Source organism: Pimephales promelas, chromosome 2 (assembly GCF_988280905.1).
Source record: "Pimephales promelas chromosome 2, fPimPro1.hap1.1, whole genome shotgun sequence".
Lineage (NCBI taxonomy): Eukaryota > Metazoa > Chordata > Actinopteri > Cypriniformes > Leuciscidae > Pimephales > Pimephales promelas.
The window spans coordinates 33,704,157-33,724,636 of NC_142770.1; the positions used below are offsets into that span (position 1 = coordinate 33,704,157).

The window sequence follows — 20,480 nt, forward strand, 5'->3', positions numbered from 1 at the left end:
TGAAATTCACTACATTTAAACAAGAAAATCACTCGTGATTGGTTGGCAGATCTGTTACTATTGGTCAGCCGACATAAAATTATAATAATAATAATCATATATATATATATTCATATTCATATGATATGCTATTATGTTGTTTATTCATGTCATTGTTATCCTATGGACTAAATTATTATTACCATCAAGGACATGAATTTATTGAGGAAAGGAACATTTGCCACATACTGTTTATTCAAAGAAATAGCTTTATTAGAACAAACACAAAACTATGTACACAGCATAGGAGAACATCTTTCAAAGCACAGAAAACATGTCCTCCACCCTCTGGAAACATGGGACAACATACATACATACAGCACTACAGTTATACAAATAAATCAATAATATATTGCATCTCTATTCAAAAATAAATTGCCCTGAATGGCATCAGAATTGGGCACCAGATATATCAAACACAATGTACAGTGGAGCCAGAATTATGAACGAATAATAAGGATGTAATTTAAAGGTATGGTTCACTTTGAAATAAATTTTTGATATGTTTTATCTTATCTCAAGGGCATCCAAGATGCAGGTGGTTTTGTTTCCACAGTATTTTCAATTTTGATATTTTTAGGTCAAACTGTTGTTGTCTGTCAGTCATATAATGCAGGTCTATGGTCACCACCTCAAAGAGCATGCACAAAGAAGACCAAATTAAACATGATTTAATGACTCATAAATTAAGTACACAATGATTGACTAAGACACGAAATGAGCGTTTTGGGAAAGAAAACGAACAGTATTTATATTGTATAAATGTGTGTGTGTGTGTGTGTGTATATATATATATATATATATAGATATACACAAAATGCAATACATCTTAATATGTTTAGATCTTCACAGTAAAACTTCCGAAATCTGTGTAAACAATGAGTGACGTACCAGTGCAAGATCGCTTCTGGCGGTTTCCACCGCATGCGCAGATCATATATATATATACACACACACACACACTGTTCATTTTCTCACACAAACCGCTCGTCTCGTATCTTAAGCCATCAAGGTGTACTTACAGTTATGATTCATTAAATCATGTTTAATTTGTACTTCTCTGTGCATGCTCTTTTAAGAGATCCCCATAGACTTCCATTATATGACTGACTGATGCCCTTGACGTAAGCCAAAACATTTCAAAAAATAATTTCAAAGTGAACTATCCCTTTAAAACTCTTAATTCAAGTCCTGTAGGCTTGGCTCATCAGGGCGAAGTGAATTTAAGTCTTTGCGACGCGTGCTTGAGGTTCACCTTGATGTACATACACCTCAGTGGCTGTGGAACCGAATTTCATGACCCCTTCTGCAAAGTTGAAAAAGACAAATGATTTAGATGTATGCAAAGGCAATCTGCCCCAAGTCCCCACATTTGTAAGCAAAAATATGTTTCTTCTGCATCCACTACCTGGTTTCCTTCAGGCGATGGCGGATGTCGACCAGTAGTTTCAGGACCTTTTTCTGGAACACTGAAATAAACGAACACATTTGGTGATGTTTACAATGCTCTAATTAGAATAACAAAGTTTGCTAGCTCACAAGAGAGAAGGTGTCTATTAAAAGTGTCTTCTCCACTGCCAATAGATCAACACTTACCACCAGGTTTCAGTCACTGCATCTCCCAGTCTCAGTCACTGCATCTATACCACAAAAAAATGTGTTTTAAAAGTTATTATCAAATGATGAAACTGAACAGATTTATAAGATATTTAAAAACTTGGTCAAACATTTATAACTGAATATAACATGCCATGTTCCAGTTCTCTTTGGCGTTTTCACCACTGTCTCACGCTCAAAGTCATCTATAAACACAGACGTTAATCCAAATTAGTTTAGTTTTACTTTTTATTTGACTGGGGTCTGTTCAAAAGAAAAGAGGATGAGATCACAACACGTAACGTTACCTTATTTAGGTGTTTTTTTCTCCCATCAGCGAAGGACACCTCACTCCTAACAGCCCCTGAGAGACAAAACAAATCACAAACATCTGAAGATTTCACTCATCACACAAAGTGATGCAATTTTACAAACAAGGATAGCCTACACTAGAGCATACAAGCACATTACGCGCTTTGTTTTAGGACCCTGGCACTTATTATTTTTTCATAATTTCTGACGATATTCAGAGTAAATGAGTTAGTTTGATTACTATCAAAGAATGGTAGCTAACTTGCAGCCAGATAACAACGTGCAACCCAACGTACAGTTTAGTGTCCCAAATTTGTTCAAATTGAAATGAAACAAAAAAAGAATTAAGAGCAGCAAGCTAACGCAAAACAAAAAACTGTTCCGTTAGGTTAACACCCTTGGACATTCGCGGCAGTAATCACAGCCGATTTGTGAAGTTTAAGACAAAAACGCTAAACTACCAAAAACTATAAGTAGACATGGACATAGAATTCACTAAGCTGGACGAACTTACCTTCAATTTAGAGGAAAAGATGGGTTCCCCAGCGATCATGACGGCGAAGCAGGCTGAATATCTGTGTAGTTACTTTCTGCTTAAAAAAACACGCCACATGCCTGGCACGTTGCCTCAGCCAATCAGAGTGGCTGACGTTACAGGTTGGATTATGACGATATGCTGCCTCAGCCAATCAGAGTTACGTTCACTGGTTTTTGACTCAGGTTGAAAGGCTGTCGTCGGCTGTCCTTTGACTTTTCTGCTGCTGTTAGTTCATTTTAAATTAGGAATAAGGTGGATATACCTAAATAGGCTACCATGAAATGTAAAAATACATATATGCATAAATAAATAACTTTATTAGGTTACTTAAATTAAATAAACCAGTCAAAAAAATTGTAAAAAACAAAAACAAAAAACATCTGTTTATAACTGTGAATTAACATCAAAGATGTTATCATATATTTTGAAAACTGCTTCCGTAAATGTTATGATGAATCTTATAATTTTATTAGGAAAATTTCATATTTATAAGAGTAAAATGAATAATTCTAAACCTTGTTTGAAGTTTTTTTTTTTTTTTTTTTTTTGGTCTAATTTTTAGTTTTCAGTATATTCTGTCTCTCAAATGTATCGATAAAAATGTAGTGATACAATTGTATTTGCTAAAGAATATTGAAGCTAATTGAAGCTAATTTTCTTTAAATAGTACAAATTACTGATTTCTAACTTTCTCTTAAATCATAATATTATACACAATAGAGATAGTCCCTTTCCTGTTTTTATTTCATTTGTTCAATTCTGTCCTATTTTTATTTGTTTCTTATTTATTGTGAAATTATTATTTGTTGATTGTTATCTTTTTGGATGTCATGTTATTGTTGTAATTGTTGTGCATTATGTGCAATGTTAAAAAAACAAAAAACAAAAAAAAACACAGCAATTAGGTTATACTGAGCCTGATCTTGTCTTAGAATGAAGTTATACCTTTCAGAAAAATGTTACCTGGGGTGAAACTCCCCTACCCTTATTTGCATGTGTATAGCTCACAGCATTTTCATTTACATGTCAAAGCCTCCTCTAGATTTAGGAGAAGGGGGGACAATGGGGGGACAACTGCCAAGCAAGGCCCACGTCAATTTCCGGCAATTCACAGCAGTTTTGAGTGTTACCTGTAAATTGCCGTGTGCAGTCGTAAACCTGAACTTCCACGACAATCTACAGTGCCGCTTACTGACGAAAATCCCACTTTTCATGCAGTGTTCTTCACAAATTTCCTGATAGTCCTATCGAGGCTCTGGAGTACACTGTCACTAACCTCACAGAGGTCGGCTTGGTGGAAAATACAGGGTATGATATACTGATTTAGGAGGACCACCCTTTGTGAGGGTTTAAGTAGTGATTTCCCGATTTTCAGGTACCATTGGTCAAGAGCCACCCCCAGGTCAGACTTTTCAACCCCTCCCCAGGGGTTGAATTTCACACCCAAGTATTTGATTGTGTCGGCAATACTTGTTTGCTGCAGGGCCATGCCCCCAGACCCCATGGGGCGCAGTCGTTCACCGTGAATGCACCACTGCAGGGCCTGACAAGGAAGCTGTAACACTTCCTCGGATTAACCCGCAAGGAGGTGGTCTGAAAGAATTCGTCCAGAAGCCGCAGGTTCTGTGCCATATCACTCCATGATCCTCCAATCAGCACAAGGTCATCAGCGAAAGCAAGGGAAGTTACTGTAAGACCTGCAACAGTGTATCCTTTGCCATAGCATTCAAGGCCTTGGATGAGGGGGTCCAAGGCTAGGTTGAAAAGCAGGGGTGACAGTGGGTCTCCCTGCTTAACACCAACCCTCACTGTAATATCAGGGGTTCCCTCCGACCTCGACAAATGTCGTACTGTCCGTGTAGATTTGCTGGATTACTTCTACCATATGTGGATCCACGTTCATCCGCCCAAGAGCTGACAGGATGTGCTCATGTGAGACGGTGTCAAAAGCCTGTGCAAAGTCGACGAATACTACTGCAAGCTGGCTCCGCTCTTCTTTGCAGTGGTGGATGAGGCCTTGCAGCACCTCTACATTCTCCGCACACCCGGGGCGAAACCCCCTTTGTCTAGGGTGGATCGGGCATGCTTGTTGGGCTCGCTTATTAACCACGCTGGTAAAAAGCCTCAAGATCATAGACCCGATGGTGATCGGTCTCCAGCTAGCAATCTCCATTACCGCTCCTGGGTCTGAAGTCTTAGGGATTAGCACCGTATGACTTTTCTTCAGACTAGTTGGTATGACACCTGTGAATCACCACATGTTGAACAGACAAGTGAGGGTCTCGCACCTAGGGTCCCAATTGAGAATGTCCCATTTCCCGATCCTGTCTGGGCCTGGTGCGGATGCGTTCGATACTTGCTGTAGGCTTTGTTGGATCTCGCCTTGAGAGATGCTTCCCACTAGGTGAGTATTATCAGCACTCACCCTTACGTCGAATCGACCGAGCCCGCCGAAGGGAGCTGGTGAGTCCCATTTTGCCCGAAACGTGTTATAAACTGTTTCTATTGGAACTGGACAGATCTCCACCTTGCCACCGTCCAAGATTGATTTTACTAGGCGGGCTCGGTCCTTTTTAAAGAGGGACTGACAGGTGTGAAATGCGCGACATTTGGCGAGCAATTTATGTTGGCGCCACCTGACTGCCCTTTACGCTGGTATTGCCCTTCCGTGCCGCTTTGTGGGAATGACTCTCACTCTAGGGTTACAGCCCCGGAGCATCCTTTGCGTTGCCGCTTCAACCAGCTCGGGTAACTGGTCGCTGCCTTCCAGACAAGCTCTTATTACGTGGATGTCCTCCGTGCCATCGCCTTCCACCTCGCTCACCATTTTGCGGGCCACCTCTTTAAGCAGACGAAGGAGGCCTCCCTCTGGCAAGTTGGGCTGTCTAGGAAGGATCGATGAACTCGCAACAGGCTCAAACGGTGCTTCACTGCTCGTTGCAGGACTCATAAGTCCCACTTGAGCTGCCCGGGAGGGGCTACTTCCTCACAGTCCTTCAAGGTAGTCTGGGCTCCTGCCTCCTCTTCCGTCTGGTTTCTACCAGAACCTTCCCCCTTTCTCACTTCCTTGATCCTTTTCCGATTGCGAATATCTGGGTGTACGTGCAGTTCATGTATACTCAGCGCTCTCCTGGTTCCAAAACTAGCTGTACATTCCGAGCACTTTATTGCTCCCCGGGGTTGGGGCTTGAACCGCCGAGTTGGCCTGTTACTGTGTTTGCGCTCTCGGTTACCGTTGACTGCCCTACTATAAGGCGAGTCAGGGCAACCAAGCACTCTCGTAAACCAAATTCCGTAGCATAATTTCGTAAAACCGTTGAGCCACCACCACCACCATGATCCCTGGCTCCGAGACCATGAGGGGATCTAGCCATACTGTGGTCACCCGATCCAGAGGCTTCCACTGGGTAGCTTTTTATACAGGGAGACCTACCAGCCTGTATGATGCCAGAATTAACCGACATCAAATCCTCAGGTGGCCGTCGATACGCAGAGCGGGAAGGAGCAGGATGTCCCTCATGGTCAATGATCAGACATCGGCCTTCCCTGGTGCATCATCATCCAATCTGCCAGGACACCCTAACAGCCATATACCGAGGGAGGGGTGCTCTCCCTGGTTCCCGTACACCAGAGGTGTCTGCCTAGTGCGGTTTTCCAGTAAGGTGCTGTTATATTCCTCTCACTATACAGACAAGGGATCTAGTGGGGCCAACGGGCTTAGAGGGAAGCACCGTCTTATATCGTAGTGCAGGCAGGGAGGAGCAAGACCACCTCTCATGGTTATCAACCAGGTGGAGGCCTCCCCGGGCCTTAATAGTTCCAGTCAATCAGGGATCCCCAACAGGGGTTGCCATTGGCAAAAAGTAGTTACCATCAAATCTTGTAAGTTTCAATTGTGCAATCCCTCCCCTATGCGATGGCGGGTCATGGGAATAACGCCGCTGGATCGCGGGTCAGCATCGTTTACAGTTGGAACTACGACGGTATCTGATCGTCTTCGAACCTTCGACTTTTGTTCTTGATTAATGAAAACATTCTTGGCTAATGCTTTCGCTCTCGTCCATCTTGCGCCGGTCCAAGAATTTCACCTCTAGCGGCGCAATACGAATGCCCCCAGCCGTCCCTCTCAATCATGGCCCCGGGTTCCAGAAACCCACAAAATAGAACCGGAGTCCTAATCCATTATTCCTAGCTGCGGTATTCAGTGGCGACGGGCGGCCTGCTTTGAACACTCTAATTTTTAAACGCTTAAACGCCGAAGTAAACGCTTCGAGCCCCGAGGACCGGACACCCAGATGAAATCAGTCGACAGGCAAACAAAATGCTCCACTCTTCTCCACATTGGTTACAAAATCTCCACAATGGTACAAAATTGTGAACAAATTATGTTTGTTTAACATAATCCAATTATGTGGAACCTGTTGACGAAAAAAAATTAATTAAAGCCAACATATTTTTTTGAGTGTAGAAGTGTAGTAGTGGTTCTCAGATCCACTTTTGGTGGGATAAACGTAAATAGTGGTAAATGGTAGAGGTGAACTACAGCAAATATGACTTTTTCTCCAATTTATTTTTGATATTTTGAGCCAATAGCACAAATCATAGTGTTTTAAATATAAAATGTAAACATTTATAAGAATTTTGGCAGATTTACAATGATAATAACCATGTGTCATTACAGTCTTTAAATATCTCGTAACAACACCATCAAATCACTAATACCACCTTCAGGGGCGGACTGGCCATCAGGAGCACCAGGACTTTTCTCGGTGGGCCGCTGGCCAATGTGGGCCGGCCTGATACACAAATATATGAAATATATATATATATATGTAAAACAATGACGGAAATCATAATATTACATATCTTTTATACGCAAATGGATGAGGGAATCGATCACGCGGCCAATAAGAAGTGTGTTTCGTGTGCATGCATGTGACTGTCCCTCCCTGTTAATTAGTTTGGTCTACCCCGTTGCGTATCTTGAAACACGACCTCTTTCACCTCCTGGAAAAACACAACACCAAGCAACGCAGATGAAAGCCGACTCCCTTGCGTCGCGGGAGAAAAAAGCTCCATTTGAAAACACAGAGAGAACTACATCCGACTGTCAGGCATAATGTACGTTCTGCGCCTGGGTGAAAATGAGACAACTGTCTATTTCTGCAGATATATTCGTCTATATTCATCATTCGTCAAAAAGAAAAACTGATGCTGCCCGCTGCAGATACACAAACCGTAAACAAAGCAGTGCATGCATACCGTTTTGAATATCAATCCTGCTAAACAATTTCTTTATTCCAGTCCGCTCAAGGTAATATTTAAATATTTGCCAAGGAACACTCAGGTAAGAAGACTTAACTTTAGAACTGCCATGGATGAAAACGGGAAGAAAAGAAAAGGTGATGATGTAAAGTTACGTGTTAAAAAATGCATTAGAGGTAGATGTTGTTCCCTGTTTTCCATTTTACTTTCTCACTGTTTTTACTTTCATTTATTCCATATATATATTTGTATAACATGTAGTGGTAGTCCATTTTTATTAAACTTCATTATACGCTTATTGGCTCTGCCTGTTGATCACATAACAAAGCCTCTTAAATATGAGATCCGAAGCTACAAGCTGATATTGTGTTAGCTTAAGTTCACTAATCAAGTCAGTTTACGTAAGAAGAAATCTTGAGAATTGATAGCGAGTCTCCAGCCAAGAAGCCCTGCAGACGAGCTGACTCGGATTGCGGTTAATTCTATTAAGGTATTCTGAAAATCAACATTAACCCATCTGCGTAGGATGTAGATTTTTAATTAATTATAATTTGTTGTGTTTAATTACCTATTTTTAATTAATTGATTAATATACATCTGAAGCAGATGTGTATACTATATAATCCCTTTTTGGGTGATTTATTACGTACGGACCTGGTTTCAAACCATATTCAATACATTTTAAACAGAGAAAGTATTGCACACTTTTCCCCAAAATCTAACCAGTAAGTTCCTTACACCATTGTCTCTCTCTCACGCATTTGGCAAATGTGGCCACATTCCTTTGAGATTGTAAAAGTCTGTTATCAGTCTTAAGGTGCTCTTGTCATGATCGTAAAGGAGAAACAGGAAGCAATAGCAGTTAACTGAGAGTTTAATAAAGAAAGTTCAGGGTTGTGACACGGGTGTGGACAGGTAACGCAGAGACGAGATGGACAGAGTGTGGATAATCCTTGTGATGTGCAGAGTGAAGACGAGACTACACTCAAACGGAGAGAGGCCCGTGGCAGACACTGGTAAGGTATTGTGGGCGTACTCCACCATGGACAGATGTTGGCTCCATGAGGAAGGATTCTTGGATACCAAACATAGTAACACTCTTTCCAGATCTTGGTTGGCTCTCTCGGCCTGGCCATTGCTCTGAGGGTGAAACCCTGAAGACAGACTAACCGTCGCCCCCAGTAATTTACAAAACTCTTGCCAAAATTTGGACACAAACTGGGGTCTTCTGTCAGAGACCACGTCCATCGGGAGGCCATGTAAGCGAAAGACGTGGTCAACGACTCTCAACGCTGTCTCCTTAGTTGAGGGTAATTTGGGTAAGGGAATAAAGTGAGCCGCCTTCGAGAACCAGTCCACCACTGTCAAAACGACAGTGTTACCCTGAGAGGGTGGGAGGGTGGTGATAAAATCTAGAGCGATGTGGGACCAGGGTCTCGAAGGGACTGGCAGCGGTTGGAGGAGCCCATCTGGGGGTCGATTGGAATTCTTACCAGTGGCACAGACCGAGCAAGCCAAACGTAATTACGACATTGGTAACAGGGAATGTGTGAATGTGAAAACTGTGAATGTCACGAGCCATACGTGGCCACCAGAATCGTTGCTTAACTAAAAACTTAGTACGATTAACTCCTGGATGACAAGCTATGTTGGAACAATGACCCCACCGGATGACGTCTGATCTTAATCCCTCTGGCACAAATAAATGACTCGGTGGACATGCAGGCGGAGGTGTTACCCCTTCTAAGGCCTTCTTGACCTTCGGTTCGATCTCCCATACGAGTGTGGAAACAAATAGGCTTTCCGGTAAAATGCACACGGGAGTAGACGGGCGTTCAGAGCGATCAAAAATACGAGATAATGAATCGGGTTTGATGTTTTTTGAACCCGGGCGGTAAGAGAGAGAAAAGTCAAAACGACCGAAAGTGCCCACCGAGCCTGCCTAGAGTTCAGTCTTTTGGCGGTTCTGATGTACTCCAAATTCTTGTGGTCGGTCCACACGACAAAAGGTACCCCCGACCCCTCTAACCAATGTCGCCATTCTTCCAACGCTAACTTGACTGCCAACAACTCCCTGTTACCAATGTCATAATTACGTTCGGCTGGGGATAAACGATGAGAAAAAAAACGCGCAAGGATGCATCTTGTCGTCTGTGGAAGAGCGCTGGGACAGAACTGCTCCTACCCCCACCTCTGACGCATTGACCTCCACCACGAACTGCCGTGAATAGTCAGGGGCAACAAGGATGGGAGCTGAAACAAAGCGGCTCTTGAGGTTGGCAAACACAGCCTCGGCTGTATCTGACCTGAACGGAGTTCCGGGGGAGGTCAAGGCAGTCAGAGGCGCGGCCAGCTGGCTGAAGTTGCGAGTGAACCGCCGATAGAAATTGGCAAATCCCAGAAACCTCTGTAGGGCCTTACGGGAATCTGGACTTGGCCATTCTACCACAGCCTTAATCTTGTCAGGGTCCACACGAATTCCCTCAGACGAGACGATGTGTCCTAGAAAAGGAACAGACTGCGCATAAAAATCGCATTTCTCCGCCTTGACAAAAAGCCCATTCTCTAACAACCTTTGAAGCACTTGCCGTACGTGTTGCACATGCTCCTGGAGAGACGAGGAAAATATCAATATGTCATCCAGGTAAACATATATGAATTGATCTATCATGTCTCGCAACACGTCATTGACAAGTGCCTGGAAGACTGCTGGGGAGTTGGACAGCCCAAAAAAAATGACCAAATATTCAAAGTGCCCCCTGGGGGTATTAAACGCAGTCTTCCATTCATCCCCCTCTCTGATGCGGACCAAATGATAAGCATTACGCAAGTCCAATTTCGTGAAGATGGATGCTCCCTGCAACCTCTCGAAGGCTGAAGACATCAACGGCAAAGGATAGGTATTCTTTACCGTGATGTTATTCAACCCTCGGTAATCAATACAAGGTCGCAGAGATCCATCGTTCTTCCCCACAAAAAAGAACCCCGCCCCCGCTGGTGAAGAGGAAGGGCGGATGAATTTGGTTGCCAGAGAATCAGAAATATATTTCTCCATAGCCTCCCTTTCTGGAACAGAAAGTGAATATAACTTGCCTTTAGGCGGAGACTTACCTGGCATTAAGTCTATGGCACAGTCATAGGGACGATGAGGAGGGAGAGAAGCAGCCCTAGACTTACTGAACACTTCTTTCAGGTCATGGTACTCCTCGGGCACGTTAGACAGATCCCCTGCTTCCTCCTGAAACACAAAAACAGGCACAGATGGACAAGCAGACACAAGACAAGACTTATGACATTTCTTGCTCCACTCCAGTATAGTCTTGTGCTGCCAGTCCACTCGGGGGTTGTGACGGATGAGCCAGGGGTGACCAAGGACGACAGGTGCCAATGGTGAATCCAGGATATAAAAAAAATAGTCTCAGTATGATTGCCAGAAGTGATGAGGGTGATATCCTCAGTGGTGAATGAGATGGTGGGAAGTTCTTGGCCATTAAGTGCGTGTACAGCGATCTTCTGAGTGAGTGGTCTGAGTGGAATTTGAAATTTGTGTGCAAACATACTGTCCATGAAATTACCTTCAGCCCCTGAGTCCAGAAGTGCTTTACAGTCGTGCTGGTGAGTTGACCATCTCAACTCATCGAGTGTAGGTGTGGATGAGGTCTTCTCGGAGGGGGTTTTCCCACCCGATAGTAGCCTCATACTTACTATCGGGCTTGGCCTTTTACCGGGCAGTTGTATGTAAAAGGTCCCGAACCTCCACAATATAGGCAAAGGCCCTGGGACCTCCGCCTCTCCCTCTCCTCCCGGGAAAGCCGAGCTCGACCCACCTGCATGGGTTCGTGATCGAAGACGGGGCTGACCTCCAGTGAAGTCGGTGTCTCTCCTGCTGCTTCCATGGGATGGCCAGATCGTTCTGTCATGATCGTAAAGGAGAAACAGGAAGCAATAGCAGTTAACTGAGAGTTTAATAAAGAAAGAACAAGTTCAGGGTTGTGACACGGGTGTGGACAGGTAACGCAGGGACGAGATGGTCAGAGTGCGGAGAATCCTCGTGATGTGCAGAGTGAAGACGAGACGAAACAGTCCAACACCGAGAAGACAATCCACAGGAACACGGAGACCAGGAACAAGACACAACACCGACATCAAACAACGATCTGGCAAGGAAATGAGAATGTGGTGAGCATTTAAGCAGTGTTTAGATGAGCTGCAGCTGGTGATGATTAATGATGATCAGCTGGAGCGGATCAAGGAATGACAACACTCACACCCACAACACATGTGCTTTAATACCACAACACAAACACGAGACTAGAAGGAAGCATCGGATCTGTATATCGTGACAGCTCTGTAACAGGACACCTGGCCGATTGGTCCAGATCCTACAGGGGCTTGGACCCAGGTGTCAAAACCTTACAAGGTTTTCACTTAAATCATGACCCCCGCACAGAGAACCTGTCAGTCACAGCTGTCAATCATGATGTCACAGCACCGTTTTTATAGCATAAAATAACTAACTAAAAACAAACTTATTTTAAAAACAAACACTTGAAATTACATCAATGTGATAGAATCTTTGGAAAAAGGATATGTAAAGTGTAATTTAATTGTTTAGTTGGTCTCACATCTCATTGAATAACATGGGAGGTGGGGTTTATGACCTATACTAGGACTGGTTACTGGGGGGCAATCGAGATGTTTTGGCTTGTGTGGCATGCTTGGTTTAGCCAGACTAACAGGAGGCTTAGTGAAGAGGGAGAGGACTGGACTAGAAGGCTGTATTGGGATTGAGTCCCGCCGGGTCCCACGGGACCCAACGCAAATCTCGCAGGAGCGGGTGGTTTGAACTTTGCTGCGGGCGGTAATGGGCGGCTAAAGAAAAAAACCTGCGGGATCAGACGTTAGCAGGTATTTTCAGCACAAAACATAAGCAAGGCAAGTCCGACATTTGGAGAAGTTTCTCAATTGTCTGTGACAAAGATGGAAAGGAACTGGACTTTGTTCTAGTGTTAATTTTACCAGCCATTTTTAAATTTAGTTTCAGTTTTAGTCCAGTTTCAGCATCGCTTGTTAGTTTTTATCACATTTAGTCGACATCATCCCATTTTTATTTAGTCTAGTTTTAGTCGACTATAAGTCGAGCATTTTAGTCTTTATTTTAGTCCAAGAAAACATAATTTTATTCGTTTAGTTTTAGTCAACAAAAACTGTCAACATTTTAGTCTAGTTTTAGTCAGGACATAATTTTAACCTTTTACTTTTTTTCAGCAGATAATATTTAACATTTCCTAAAATTATTTCACATTTCAACATTTTCTCTCATCTTTTTGATAAAAAACACAATTTTAAGAAACACATGCAGACATGGAAGTTCTGACAATATTTGCACATTTATTTTGAACATTGTTAAGGTTCAAAGACACAAACACAAATGCTTGCATTAAAACAAATAAAATACACCTGACAAAGGAAACAAATAAATAAAATAAAGTGTCTTATGAACTTAACACAAGTGCTGGCTGTTTAAAGCTAGTTCACATAGAATAATAAAATAAATAGATTTGAGGTCAATGTTGTGAAAAAAAAAAAAACTCCAACTGATACAACAAAAGTGCTTTCCTGCCAGCTAGTTCACATGGTATATATTAAATATTTTAAAAGATTTCATACGTTCTAGCAAGCTATGCCTTGTTTCACCTTAAATAATGTACCTACATTATTTAAGGTGAAACAAGGCATAGCTTGCTAGAACGTATGAAATCTTTTTAACTTGCAAATAAACTGAACAGGAATTAATTTTTAATCACAGTTGTACACGTTTTAACCTGAAACCTGAAAAATTATACAATACTAATTTTACAACAATTCCTGATTGCCATCACACACAGTATATTTAGACCTTATTTAGCTTGAGAAAAGCACTTCTTTCCAATGTGGTTCTTGCTCTGTTGCGACGGCCAGTTGAGAGGTCACCAGTTACACTGAAGACACGCTCAGCAAAGGCTTGTGACGCTGGCATTGCCAGAAGGTCCAAGGCCAAAGGTTTCAGAAGCTCAAACACAGTGTCACTCTGAGAAGACCAAAACTCCATCCCTTCCTGAGCGTCAGGAGCTTCGGACAACATGTCTTTGTATTTCTGAATCTCCTGCCTGATAGAGGCCCTGGAGGTCCTGGGCCTTGCTGGATGACTGGGACTGAAAAATCTAAATCTAGGCCGCTTTGGCAAAGGGGCTGTCTCTGTGGTCTCTGTCTGCCCGTTTTCCTCTCTATCAGTCTCCTCCTTCACGGATTCTTGGTGTCACACTGCGAATGATGTAGTCTTCAGCTTTTTTCAGAAGATCCTGAATTTCCTCATTCTCATTCTGAACAAGGACATCTGCTGACACCCTGGGGTCAACTAAACATGCAGCTGCAGCAAGAGGAGAGAACCGGTCATCTGTGACATCAAGGAAAATGCCAAAGCGTAGCTCCATATTTGCACTCATCTTCTTTGCTAGTGCAGCTGCATCCTTGTAGCCCTGGCATCGGGAGAACTCGGAGAGGTGACCTCTCAAGTCCAACAACGCAGGCACAACGAGGGATAGGGAATTGGTGTCGCTTTCAAGTACCTTTGTGTGTTCTGCGAATGGAAGCAGCAAGTCCTTGAGGATTGCCAGCTTCTGCCACTCACTGGGTTGCAGGCTGTCCCAGTTCATGCTCTCAGCTACCGATGCAACATGGTCCTTCACTTCAAGAGCACGAGACAGCATTGAATAAGTACTGGACCATCTGGTTGGACAGTCACTGGTGAGGGTGAGTCCACACTTTCCCAGTAACCGCTCTATGGCAACAGATGACTTGCGAAATAGCCTCACCAGGTGCCTGAGTTTGTCCAGCAGTTTCTTTATTGCAGGCTCCTTCTGGATCATGTTGACAACAAGCTGAAGGGTATGGACCACGCAGGGTGTCCTCTCCCATGTTCCATACCTAACGAAAAGAAATTGGAACACAGCATTAGCACATAGTTATCACTCATACACAATACTAAAATGTCTGATTACAGATGACATTTTAGAATACAAAACAGTGAAATCTTATCTATCTACTGCAGCACCAGTATTATACTAACACACTATGGCCTAAGATTTTTTATTTATCACATTGTATATCAGGCTTCCATAAAATGACATAAGTTGTACTAATCCCTGCAAACATCATGCACACATACTGACCTTTCAATGCTTTCAATCCTTTCAACATCAAGGTCCTCTGCCTCATCACCACTATCCTGGGGACTGTCCTCCTCAAAGCTGGATTCGTTGTCCTCCTCACTGTTGCAACGAAAAGCAGCAACCATGTTGCTCCCATTATCTGTGATGATAGTGAGGACTTTTTCTTTTGGGATTCCCCATTCTGTTGTGCACTCCTCCACAAGAGTCGCGATAGCATGAGCAGTGTGTGAGCCATTTGCTTTAGGCTCAGTAGTATGTGTTCTGCCTTATTGTCGTTTGAGTTAAAATAACAAGCGCTAATTGCAAGGTAGGAAGCTGTGAGACCGTTTTTGGTCCAAATATCTAAGCCAATGCTTATTCTGCGTCCCACGGACAGTCTTTGTTTGAATTTGTCCTTTTCTGACAGGTATACTTTGTCCACAATGTTTTTAATTTTAGTTTTTTTGGAACAGTGAGCCTTTTATCAATCTGATCCATCATCTTGACAAAATCCTCACTTTTCACGTTCGGCCTATCCACAGTGCTATGGCTTCCTCTTTGAAACGTTGGTCCTGAGAGTCAGGTTTGTATTTGGTGTGGGCAATTAAGGAAGCTTGTATTGCTGGCCTGTCATTGTTTCTGGGTGGCTGGTAGGTTGTTGGTGGTGGTGTATCTTCAATCTGGAACAGAAATTAACACAATGTCAGGATAGACGCACAGCATAACAGGAATTTCAAGTGTATAAGTAACATATAGGTCTGTTTTTTTCCTTAACAAAAACTAAGTCTCTGTAAAAACTACATTTGACAATCCATTTCAAACTCATACAAACAACCTAACTATCATTTTATGCAGGAATAAATTGCAGACATTTTTATGTGTGCATGCATTTTGGTTGTATTAATATTGATGCCAATTCAAATCAAAAGTTCCTTGTAATAGTAATGTGCAGATAAACAGAGCAGCATTTTATGTCACCAAATAAAGACATTGGGAGTTTGCATCCCAATCCCTGCAGTGGTTCCCCTAGCTATTTTGTGTATGAAAATCTAGGTTAAAGTTGTTCTGAATTATGTGTGGCGTATTATTTTTATTTTGTCTTATCCTGATAAATGGTTTCAGTTCGTTTTAGCATTTAGCATACATGTGTAGCTGCCGAGGTGTTTTGTGTTATCTGTATAGTTCACTTGCAGCTCTTAGATTACCTAAAGTGTCTGTCTGCTTTAATCAAACTTGCAATTTAACTGAAACTATAGTTGCCCGGTGTTCTGAAAATTCATGCTACCCATCGAGATTTGCTACTTACCGGTTTTGCGCATGTGCAGACTCACAGTTTTTTTTTTTTTTTTTTTTTTTTTTTTTACAAAAGGTACATTTTCCTGTTATAATGTATAATTTCCCTTTAAAAAAATGCTAACTACCATATGAATATTTGTATGATCAGCCAGCTGAAAAAGAATAACTGAAAGTTTCAGTTACTATGAGGAAAGGTGTACTTTGACAAGTCAAAGATTAATATTTTATGATAATTTTTACTTTTCACGCCGTTTTAAAAATAAAAACAGTAGTCTTCAGTATACAGTAGCTACTCATAACTTAGAATTGTATAATAATTGTATTTCATACGACTTTAATCGGCATTCTGTGATCAATTCGCGCTACGGTAGCATTTTTCGACAAGGCAGCAAAAATCGACAGAACACCGGCCAGTATAACACATCTAAGTTAGCATAAATTTAACTTCACATACAATTCTATCAACAAGTGGCTACAGTCGCTACGTGCTAAGAAGCTAACGTAACGTAGCTGGATACTAAATGCTATGAAAGTTAGCCAACATCAGTTAGTTTATCATTGGGACATTATAGCCGTTGATTTAATGTTACATTATAAACAACCACCACAAATCTTTCTGTTAACTTACCACAATGTCTTTGTAATGAACTGCGACGTGCCTCTTCAGGTTTGTTGTGTTTTTTCCAGCTACCATGTGGCCACATTCCTTCCCTTCGACTAAAATCAAGCATTTTGTTTTGTTCTCCACTTCAATGAAGCGAAAATGTGTCCATATATCACGCCTCCTCTTTCTCCCGAGCCCCGTGCAAAGCATGTTTTCTACTTTTAACCAACCTGTCGCCGTCTCGCCGTGAATCCAGCTCCTGTCTGCTGTGTTGTGTATGCTACTCTGTGCCCGCCCGCTCCAGGTTTGAAAGTGGGTGTGTGTGTGGCGGAAGAGCTGACGAGGAGGAGGCGGAGGAGGAGACAGGATTTGACAAAACCATATCATATAATAATATGTAATTTTCGTCTCGTCTTTGTTCGTGAGCTAAAATGTCCATAGATTTTAGCCCAGTCTTTATTTACTGAACTGCATTTTCGTCTCATCTTTATTAGTCTACGAAAATTATTTCTGATTTACTCCCAGTTATTGTTTATTAGTGGGGATTTTAGTCTCGTCTCGTCTAGTTTTCGTTCCGTGAAAAATGTGCGTTGACGAAAATATTTTCGTTTAGTTTTCGTTAACGAAATTAACACTACTTTGTTCATTGTGACAAATGTGCAAAGATATTAATCTACAATGGGCACAAATCCGGCACGTCTGGATTGAGGCGAAACACACCTGCTCTGTGCTCCCCGGTCAAAGTAAGCTGTTTTTTAAGGATAAACAACATCTCCCTACACGTTAAACAAAAAACTACAGAGAAATGTGCGGAAGTGTGCTGTCTAGACACAAGGCCATATGACTTTGTCACCGGGAAAGGCTTTGTTGATATATCGCAACACTTTGTTGATGTTGCCACTAAATATGGCAAATTTGATGTTAAAGATGTTTTACCTCATCCAACCACTGTATCCAGACATGTCGAGGGGCGAGCCCAAGTACTGCAGGCGTCAATGGCAGCAGAGATAAAGCCTATCATTGAAACATATGGATGTGCCTTCACAACAGATATATGGATTACCATAAAACTTCATTCAAATCCGGCACTATCCATTATACAAACGTTTATTGGGTGTTATTCGCGGCTCCCTTTGAGAGTGGTGTATCAAAGACGGGAGAATATCAGGTGCCTGCTGTTCCAGAAACTCTGTGAATTTGAAATAAATGCGTCACTTCTATCTGGCCATTTTGTGTTTGTCACTGACAGTGGAGCCAACATAGTCACTGTCCTGCGTGGATACACCAGGCGGAACTGCAACACACACATCGGGTTTCCAACCTTCCATTTCTCTCCAAATTCATTGAAAAAGTAGTTTCAACTCAAATTCATAATCATCTTCATTCACATGGTCTCTATGAAAAATTTCAGTCTGGTTTCCGCTCCAGCCATAGTGTAGAGACAGCCCTGCTGGCTGCTGACCAGGGCTCTCCATCTCTACTTATTCTCTTGGACCTCACAGCCGCCTTCGACACTGGTGACCATAACATTTTACTCAATCGTCTGCAACATCTTATTGGCATCTCACATACAAGCACTCCAATGGTTTCGATCCTACCTGACTGACAGTGTTGAGTATGTGGCATGGGGGGAGCCAGGTCGAGGCCCCACACAGTTACATGTGGAGTGCCCCAGGGTTCCGTTCTCGGCCCTACCCTTTTCTCCATTTATATGCTCCCACTGGGCCACATCATAGGCAAGCATGGCGTTGCCTTCCACTGCTATGCTGATGATACTCAGCTATATGTCAGGCTAGACCCCACATCATCTACACCATCACTCTCCACCCTCCACTGCCTGGAGGAGACAAGGGCATGGATGACGGATAACTTCCTCCAGTTAAACAGCACCAAAACTGAAGGTCTCCTTATTGGGACCCCACACCAACTCCGATCTTCCCCGCTGACCGTCTACTCATTTGCTGGCCGTGACATTCCTTTGACATCCTCTATAACAAACCTGGGGGTTCGATTTGACGCCCATCTATCATTTAACACTCACATCCAACACACCTATAAAACTGCTTTTTTTCATCTCCGGAACATTTCCAAACTCCGCTCCTCCCTCTCCTTTTCTGATGCAGAGATGCTGGTGCATGCCTTTGTCTCCTCCAGGCTTGACTACTGCAATTCACTCCTCGTTTGGATCCCTGGCAGGAGCATGCAAAGATTGCAGTACATCCAGAATTGCGCTGCCAGGGTCCTGATGGGGGTGCGCAAATTTGAGCACATCACACCCATCCTCCAAAAACTCCACTGGCTCCCGGTTAGATTAAGGATTGATTACAAGATCTGTCTCCTGACCTATCAGTGTGTCTACGGTAGCGCACCAGAGTATCCTAAAGAACTCATTAATTTTCATAATCCACCCCGACATCTCCGCTCTTCTGACAGCCACAAACTCCAGGTTCCTATGTCTAAACTCCACACTATGAGAGACGGGGCTTTCCAGGTAGCTGCACCTCGAATTTGGAATGCTCTACCTAATCACCTGAGAGCGCCACAGTCTATAGAGGTTTTTAAAAATAAATTAAAGACGCACTTATTTTTAACTGCATTTTCTTAAAATTATAGTTTGCTCTTACTGTCACTGATTGTTCTTAATTTTGTCAATGATTGTTTTTTTAAATTTACTTTTATTGTTTTTACTTGCACACTTGTATCACTTTGAGATATGTCCTTCATGTGTAAAGTGCTTTACAAATAAAATTTATTATTATTATTATTATCCTGAACATCACCCTATCAAGTGCATTTGCACCAGACATGTTGGCTGAAATTACTGAGCTGAATTGTTGACCAGTGCAAAAAAACTGGTAAAATTTTTCAACATTCACAAGCACCAGTGACTGCTGTTCAGTGGACACCACATCCGACAGAATCTGACAGTTCTGGAAAAACACACAAAAACTCAGTAAGCAAGATACTGTTAAATTTACAACTTGTGGATATGCTAGCAAAAGCAAGCTAATGTTAAATTAGTTTTAAAAACAAATTGGCTTTAGGAAATGCTTTTTTACACTTGCGCTTAATGAGGCACACACGCAAAATCTCTCACTCTATAGATCCCTTTTTAGTTGACAAACAAAAGTTTAGTGGTAAACATGGTGATGTTTTTTGTGGGCGGAGCTTAGGTGGTTGCAGAACGATCCCTCTGGCTGCTTCCCTAACGTTAGTTTGCAAGTTTTGTTAGCTTATTTTTTTTAACAATGACTGGAGAAAATGCGATTTTATCTTAATGTGCAGGGTCGCTCACTGTCCAGGACCACGATTGTTATTTGCACAAAGTTAATTTTAACGGATGGAACCAGAGATTGGCCGACCCGTACACGCTCACTCAATGGATGGACGATCTGACAGGATTAACATTAACGTTAGGCTACATCCGGTTGAGTGGCCTGACTTCTACACCTATCCGATAGAGAAACCGATCGTAAAGAGAAACCGAGGATATATAAATCTTTAGATGCCTATAACTACGTGACGACTGGTCATGTCAAGACTTGTGTGGTCCACAGTTCTATGGTCTTTATCACATGCGAGAAAATAAATGACCTGAGAGAAAAAGTTATCACGCTGATAGCAAAAAAGCATTTCATGA

At 42.4% G+C, this 20,480-nt stretch overlaps 1 protein-coding gene and 1 long non-coding RNA gene across 2 annotated transcripts; both read right to left on the reverse strand.

Moving 5' to 3' along the window:
• Nucleotides 1-228: 228 nt before the first annotated feature.
• Nucleotides 229-2,830, reverse strand: LOC120473769 (uncharacterized). The gene is made up of 6 exons (XR_016146052.1): nt 2,462-2,830; nt 1,944-1,999; nt 1,790-1,841; nt 1,636-1,679; nt 1,448-1,508; nt 229-1,345 (listed from the first exon to the last, which is right to left on the reverse strand). It is a non-coding gene; the product is annotated as an uncharacterized LOC120473769 (long non-coding RNA).
• Nucleotides 2,831-13,525: 10,695 nt separating this feature from the next.
• Nucleotides 13,526-17,282, reverse strand: LOC120492986 (E3 SUMO-protein ligase ZBED1). The gene is made up of 3 exons (XM_039691341.2): nt 16,865-17,282; nt 14,962-15,620; nt 13,526-14,716 (listed from the first exon to the last, which is right to left on the reverse strand). Exons 2-3 carry the CDS (start codon nt 15,084-15,086, stop codon nt 14,020-14,022), a joined length of 822 nt encoding a protein of 273 aa, XP_039547275.2. The 5' UTR covers nt 15,087-15,620; nt 16,865-17,282; the 3' UTR covers nt 13,526-14,019.
• Between the last annotated feature and the right edge of the window lie 3,198 nt (nt 17,283-20,480).

What these genes read in the sequence shown, in the direction of transcription:
- LOC120492986 (XM_039691341.2), bottom strand. Translation starts at nt 15,086, where the DNA reads ATGGTTGCTGCTTTTCGTTGCAACAGTGAGGAGGACAACGAATCCAGC. An exon ending in AGGATTGAAAGCATTGAAAG is followed by an intron (nt 14,717 to 14,961) that starts GTCAGTATGTGT and finishes TCTTTTCGTTAG; the next exon opens with GTATGGAACATGGGAGAGGA.